Raw genomic sequence first — 7,506 nt, 5'->3', positions numbered from 1 at the left:
TAGCTGGGACCACAGGCGCCCGCCACAACGCCCAGCTATTTTTTGGTTGCAGCCATCATTGTTGTTTGGTGGGCCTGGGCTGGATTCGAACCTGCCACCTTAGGTGTATATGGCTGGTGCTTAGCCGCTTGAGCCACAGACGCCGAGCCGAAGCCAATTATTGACTTCGCCTCTCTACCTATGAAAGTCCAAGATGGCATCTTTTTCCAACAGAAGTTTGTTTTATCTACATTGAAAAATCTACTGTTAAATGCAGCAGCCTTCATCAGTGATCTTGACTGTATCTCCTGGATAACTTGTTTTTACATCTTGCACTTTTATGATATGAAGATAAGTTCTTTCCTTAAACCTCATGAACCAACCTCAGGTGGCTTCCAACTTTCTTTCTGCAGCTTCCTCACCTCTCCCGGCCTTCACAGAATAGAGGAGGGGTTAGGACCTTGCTCTGGATTAGGCTTTGGCTTAAAGGAATGTTATGCTAGTTTGATCTTCCATCCAGACCATTAACTGTCTCTATATCGGCAATAAGGCTGTTTTACTTTCTTACTGTTCACCTGTGTGTACAGGAGTGACCCTTTCAAATTTCCTTCAAGAATTTTTCTTCTGTGTTCACAATTTGGCCAACTGATTACTACAAGGGTCCCAGCTTTTGGCCTATCTTGGCTTTTGACATGCCCTTCTCACTAAACTTAATTATTTCTAGCTTTTGATTTAAAAGGAGAGACGTATGACTCTTCCTTTCATTTGAATACTTTCAGGTCACTGTGGGGTTATTAATTGGCCTAATTTTGATCTTATGGAGTCTCAGGGAATGGGAAAGCCTGAGGAAAGGGAGAGATGGTGGGTGCAGATAAGAGGTGGAGCCATCAGAACACACCCGACATTTACTAAGTTTGCTGCCTCATGTGAGTATAATTCATGGTTCAAGGCTCCCCACAACAATTACAATAGCGACATCAAAGACCACTTGTCACAAATCACCATGCAGATAGAATAAAACTGAAAAAAATGTATAATACTCTGAGAATTACCAAAACATGACACACTATTGGAAACATGGCACTGACAGACTTATTTGACACAGGGTTGTCACGAACCTTCAATTTGCAAAAAAAAAAAAACCACAGATACTGTGAAGTGCAATAAAGTGAAGCCCAATAAAATGGGTGTGCCTGTCTTTCTTACAACAGCATGAAATAGCTAATACAAAACACCATAACGAGAGAGAGAGAGACACAGAGACGCACACCAAAGGAAGAAAAAAAGCTTCTTCGTGTTCACTGCTTGCAGGGGTCCTGTGCCCTGCTTTCTCAGTACAGGGCCCACATTTTCAGTTTGCACTTGGGCCTGACCATGCTGTTTCACGTCTGCCTTTGTTGACTCTGATCCTTCTCACTGTAAAGCCATCTTCTTTCTTTGCTTAGCTAATTTTCTCTCATCCTTGGAGATACCCAGATTAGCATCTCTTTCCAAAAGGGGTTCCCTCTGCGGCCCACCGCAGCCCGGATAGCCAGTACTCACGACCCCGGGCTGCAGGCATGTTTCTGGGTCAGCTCCAGCTACAAAGTGTGTGCAACTCCAGGGCAGGGCCCCGCCAGCTCTGCCTCTGCACTCCTGAACCTACAGCACTCACACATTGTCAGGGTTCAGTATCCTAATTGACTAACTCTGAATATTGTTTCCACGCTTAGAATCATCTTTAGAATCAAGTCCCAACTTCTTGTTCCCTTCACCATCAGGCCCCTGGATCCTGCCCCGGAGTTCCATCACCTCCTCAGGTGTCCCCACGCATGCGGGTACACCTGGGTTGCCCTCTGACCCCTGCCTACCCTGGCTCATGCCTCTGGCTCTGCCTGGAGGGTTCCTCTCCACTCTGTGGGCCCAGTGAGCTCGTGACCTCCTTTGGAGATAGGGCCCCATGGCAAAACTGACATGACATCACCAGACTGCGTGTGTCCATTGCTGGTCACAGTCCCCACGTGCTTGGCTACCTCAGCCCCCTGCTGCCTCCCCATATAGTTGGCACTTTGGGGACAGTGACTCCGTCTCCCTCACTTCAGATCTCCACAGCCTGGCACAGTGCAGTGCTAAATGAATCACAAGTGGACTCTTTATCCTTGTTAAGAAGCTCAGACTTCAGTCCTTTATCCATATATAAGCATGTAGTTTATCCACTTTCTGTTCTTATTTCTAGGGCTAGGGGCCCCTGCATTGCAGATGACTGGAGTTCCCAGTGGCCTGGGGGCTGGGCAAGGTACCTCAGGGTAGAGACTAAGACCACAGGGGGGCCAGGAAGCTGCCTGTGCAGTGATGGGGCAGCCACTAGAGAAGGTTCTGGGTGCCGAGTCTGGGTGCTGTGGAGGCTCTGAAGCATGGTCCCCGCCCACATCAGCATCGCCTTCCTCAGGCTGCCACAGACCAGCCTTCCTGACTCGAGGCAGGCAGGGCTAGCCACCTCACCACGGCCAGCGTGGCCAGCCAAGCCTTGGGGGCGGTCGCGGCTGTGTGCTCTGTGGGGGAGACATTCTTCACAGTTCATGATGTTTCCTAGAGCCAAATGTGAGCCAGGCTTTCTCTCTGGTATTGTCACAGACTGACTGTCCTCTTTGTCTGCTCCTCCCCACCCCCACCCCAGGTCAACCCCTTCTACAAGACACATCAGGAACCGCAGTCGCTAAAATCTGTGACTCTGCAGAGCCTTGGCCATGTGGCACATGTTTTTACTTCTCTGCTGTGGCCCAATCTGCTCCCCAAGCCTGGGCTGCCAGGAGCAGACGCTGCCGGATCCAGCTGCCACAAGCCTCTCCGGCTCTGGCCACTGCCAGTGTCCTTTCTCTCTCATCCCAAAGCTACACTGCCACCAGATGCTTGTTGCCCAACCCCAGATAAATTCTAATTTGCTTGTTTTGAGAGTTTTTTTCTTCTGAAAATTTTATAACTCCCCTGAGGATGATGGTGGACATTTAAGGACATCACAAAATCAGGTTTGGAAACCCTGGGGAAAGATGTTCCTTTTAAAAGCAGCCTCTTTTATAACCACATCCTAAATAGCTCAAAACTCACAAGTGCCAGACTCATCATGTAGCAAACAACCTTTCCCAGGCCACACAATCAGTGGCCTGTGTCTGTTCCTGACTAACAACTTTTATGTAACTGATAACCGGGTGATGTCAGGCCTCAGGGTCTTCATACCAACTGCAGCCAGAGGAGGCACTTGACCATGACAGACAAAAAAATAGTTCCCACACAGAAACATGTCCGAATTCCACATTGCCTCCACAGGCAGGCCTTTCTGCGCCTCTCTCTCTTCCCTCCCCTTGGTCTTTGAAGAAAACACTACACCTGTGTCCGTATCTCTTTTTTCTGCAGTTGACACTGAGACAAGAACCCCAGCTCTTCTGAAAACCCCCACAGGCTAGTTCTTTAAGTGAACCTTATATCCTCGCCATGACGGTGACATTCTAGTTGAACAGAATATTGAACAAGGAGAGATAATATGTCCCTGCCCTAGCTCCCACCGCCCAGTAAATGGCTACCGGGCACAGGGTTTCTCGGTCCAGCACCAGCACTTCAGTCAGGTCCGGAGTGAGGAGGGAAGTGCCTACGGGAGTAACAGGAGAAAACCCTGCGGGTGGCCAAACCCAGCGGAGGCAGATTGCTGGGACCCAGGCTGCGGTGGGGTATGGAGACAGCAGAGAACTCATTGCTGGCCAGCAAGTAAGTCACTTAGTCACCGAGGGAAGCAGAAGTGGCTCCCAGGTTCAAATGCCATTGCCTGAGGACACATAAGGGGTGTGGTCCTGCCGGAAGCCTGTCTTCACTGTGCGTGTCCTACCTACCTGTGGAGGGGCGGCACAGAGCAGATTTCTAAGTATCTCAAGGAAGGTACCTTCCTCCCAGTAGTGACAGTAAGCTGGAGGTGGAGGCATGGGAGCCCAGGGCCAGTGCCTGTGGCCGAGGGGGAGGAGGAGCTCTGGGCTCAGGGGCTGTGTTTCCAAGACCATGATGTCCAGGCTGCCCAGGGCCAGCAGGCAAGTGAGAGCCTCTGCCCAGACCACAGGGTGCACTGCAGAAATTCCCCAGGACCCTCAGCTCCAGCAAGCTGCTTACTGATGCAGTGAGGAACTGGCCTTCTACTCTGTGGCTAGTTTGCTCCCATCACAGAGGCCCAAGAACCGCCTTCTTACTTAGCTTCCTCCAGGCCGAGGTTCATGAGATTTTGCTCTGGGCTCCATCTTTACCGGGCTGTTTCCTGGCTCCCAGTCTGCTATTATTCTGGAATTTTTACTCAATAAGAACTCCTTGCTGTGTACAGAAAACCATAGATTATGGTGGAGGAAATGGTCTATAGCAAATTTCTAATTTCAACTGAGGTCCAGAGAAGGGGAAGGGTTTGGCCACAGACACACAGCTACACAGCTATTCATTGCAGAGACCAGGGTGTTGAACTCCTGGTGGCTGCTCCTTCCAACACCTTGTCTCTGGCAGGAGCTGGCACTTTATTCTGAGGAGGGATTGAGGACAAGGCTGCCAAGGGAGTAAAAAAGGGAGAGAAGGGAAAGATACATTCAAGGCAAACCATATCTTCTGTCAAATTAAGTGTATGCTTCAACAAGCACTGTGATGAAATCATTATTCCATAGTGTTATTTTTTTCAGTTTGACTTAGTTCTTTTTGGAAGAGATGTGTGTAACTAGCTCCTGTCTTTCCCTGCACTCCCCTGTTTTCACTACGTTGGTTCATCTTGTGGCCATGGAGCTCCCAATCACAGAAAAGAACTGTTTTCCATGCTTCCGGAATACATCTTGCTATTTTAGACTTGTCAGAAGGCTTCCTGCCTCTGCTGAGAAAACTCCTATTTACCCTTCAAAACCCAGCTCAAAAAGTGTCCAAAAGGTGTCCTTACCAAAGCTTCTCAAGCCTTCCTGGAAGCCAGGTTAAGCTTGTGCTCCTTCTTTCTTTCTCTCTGTTTCTCCATTCCTCTAGCATAGCATTTGTCACATGACAGTGTGATATTGCCATGCTCTCCAGGGCTGAGGCTCATGAGATTTTGCACTGAGGCCCATTGCACTGGTTATTCCTGCTCCCACTCAGCTATGACCCTGGGACTTTTTTCCTAGTAAAAACTCTTTGTTATTTTACAGCCTGGCAAACTTACTGGACAAAACTGAACTTGGTCATCCCCAGATCCCCCTACATCCATCAAAAAGCCTGGTACAAAGAAAGTGCTCAACAAATGCTTATAAAATTATTGATAAAGAGATCTTGGCTCCATTCACTTATATTACAGCCAGTCACTGGCACATTTAAATGCATAAACCCTGGCTGGTAACATGAATCTCCAGTCGAAGGCATAACTTCACTCGCCTTTCTTTATGAAGAACTTTGACCTTCTGGCCCCTCCTTCTCCTTTCAACCTATTTCCAGGCTCAGCTTTTGCCAGAGGCCAAGGCCAGGTAGAATAAACTCACCTATGACATTCCGGATGTCATCTTCCTCTTCAGGGCTCAGGGTAGGGCTGGTAGGTGTTGTACCCTGCCCAGCAGTAGCGTCGCTCCCCAGTGAGTCGGTCCTGACCGTGGTAGGGGGCCTTAGGGCTGTGTGTGTAGCCTCCACAAAGGCATCCTCAGGTGCCACTGTAGGAAAAGCTGGGGCCAGAGGTGGCTGGGTGGCTGTGTGGGCCACAGTGGTAGCTGGAACCTGAGGGGAAGGTTGAAGGACTATGTCCCCCGTGGGATCTGGAGACACTGAGGTGGCCTGGAGTGTTGTTGAGGGTGGTTCAACTGAGGCATAGAGAGCAAGGTCAGGGACACTGGAAGCTGGGGTCGAGGCTTGTGGCAGTGCTGAGGACAGAGGTGCGGTCTGAGTGCTCGGGTCGCTTGTCACAGCAGTGCTGTGTGTGTGATGGGTGGCTGCTGGTCTTCGGGTGGCACTGGTCAGCAGGTCATTGTGTCTCAGGAGTTGATCTTCAATCAGCAAGTCCACTCCATTGTCACCGCTGAAAAACTCGTCTTCTGTGAAACAAACACAAGGTTCATCTGTGAGATGGGAGGGGAACAGCCTGGTGACGGCCAAGAACACATGGCCATCAGCACATTAAGGGCTTCGGTCGACTTGACAGCCTGGTGGAGGGATGGGGCCTTGCTGGGAGTTGAGAAGGAGGTGGAAGAAGCACAGGTGGAAGGGCACTGCATTTCCTGGATGGCCCTTTGAGTGGGCTGGGGACATGGGGAGGATGCAGAGTCATGGGGCTGTGAGCCCTGATGGCTGGGAGGAAGTCTGTCATCCAAGCTACCCACTGAACAATTATCTATGGAACACGATGACCACAGTGACCAGAACAAAGACCCTTGAGCTTACAGAGCTTCTGTGTGGTGGTGGAGACACCTCCATAACAGAGAGAGAGAGGCCAGGCGTGGTGGCTCACACCTGTAATCCTAGCACTCTGGGAGGCGGAGGTGGGTGGATTGCCTGAGCTCACAGGTTTGAGACCAGCCTTAGCAAGAGTGAGACCTCGTCTCTAAAAATAGCCAAGTGTTGTGTTGGGCGCCTGTAGTCCCGGCTACTGGGGAGGTTGAGGCAAGAGAATTGCTTAAGACCAAGAGTTTGAGGTTGTTGTGAGGTATAGTGCCATGGCACTCTACTGAGGATGACAAAGTGAGACCCGAGACCCTGTCTCAAAAAAAAGAAAAGAAAAGAATAAAACAGAAAGACAGATGGTACCTTTAAAGGTGCTAAGAGAAAAAACGTAGAGGGGAAGGAGGGTCAGGAAAGCAGGGAAGGAAGGGAAAATTGTAGTAATGAATCTAGCGGTCAGGATGGGACTCAGTGAGATGGGAAGAAGAGCAGAGGTCTGCAGAAGGGGAAGGAGTTAGCCAAGCAGCGTTGGGGGGAAGAATTCTAGGCGAGATGACAGCAGCGCAAAGGCCCTGAGGCAGACACGTGCCTGTTGAAGCTGGGAGCAGTGAGGTGGCCAGTGTGGATGAAGCGGAGGGTGGGAGGTGACAGTAGCAGGAGGTGAGCTTGGGAAAGGACAGGAGTTGTCACGTGTGACTTCCAGGCTGTGCAGGGACTTTGTTTTGTATTCTGAGTAAAACAGGAGAGGCTGGGGTGGCACCTGTGGCTCAAAGGAGCAGGGCACCGGCCCCATATGCCAGAGGTAGTAGGTTCAAACCCAGCCCCAGCCAAAAACTGCAAAAAACAAAACGAAACAAAACAGGAGAGGCTGCAGGGTTTTGAGCAGAGATGAAACATGGCAGGGGAGGGGCAAAGATTTTGTAGAGAAGACACAGAGAGCTCTAACTACAGAAGAACTGTAGCAGACGCCCCACAGTTGGCTGCCTCCCTACACTGACCACCTCCTTACGTTGACCTAACTTTCACAGACTGGACATGCACCACAGGTATGTATCAGTACAGCAGGCCTAGCTCCTCATGTTGACCACCTCTGTATGTTGACCAGTTAGGTACAGTCCCTGTGTGGTCAACTTACTCTGTTCTATTGTA

General features: G+C 50.2%; 1 protein-coding gene across 2 annotated transcripts in view; it reads right to left on the bottom strand.

The window, feature by feature from the left end:
* Positions 1-7,506, bottom strand: part of OLFML2B (olfactomedin like 2B) — a 39,866-nt gene that overhangs the window by 9,669 nt on the left and 22,691 nt on the right. For both annotated transcript variants that reach the window (XM_003785760.1, XM_023510767.1), the window contains exon 6: positions 5,472-6,014. In XM_003785760.1, the coding sequence (XP_003785808.1) occupies positions 5,472-6,014 (543 nt within the window). The remainder of the gene's footprint in view (positions 1-5,471; positions 6,015-7,506) is intronic.

Source organism: Otolemur garnettii, unplaced genomic scaffold (assembly GCF_000181295.1).
Source record: "Otolemur garnettii isolate 467f Iridium unplaced genomic scaffold, OtoGar3 scaffold00016, whole genome shotgun sequence".
NCBI lineage: Eukaryota > Metazoa > Chordata > Mammalia > Primates > Galagidae > Otolemur > Otolemur garnettii.
This window is presented reverse-complemented; position numbering and strand designations above follow the sequence as displayed.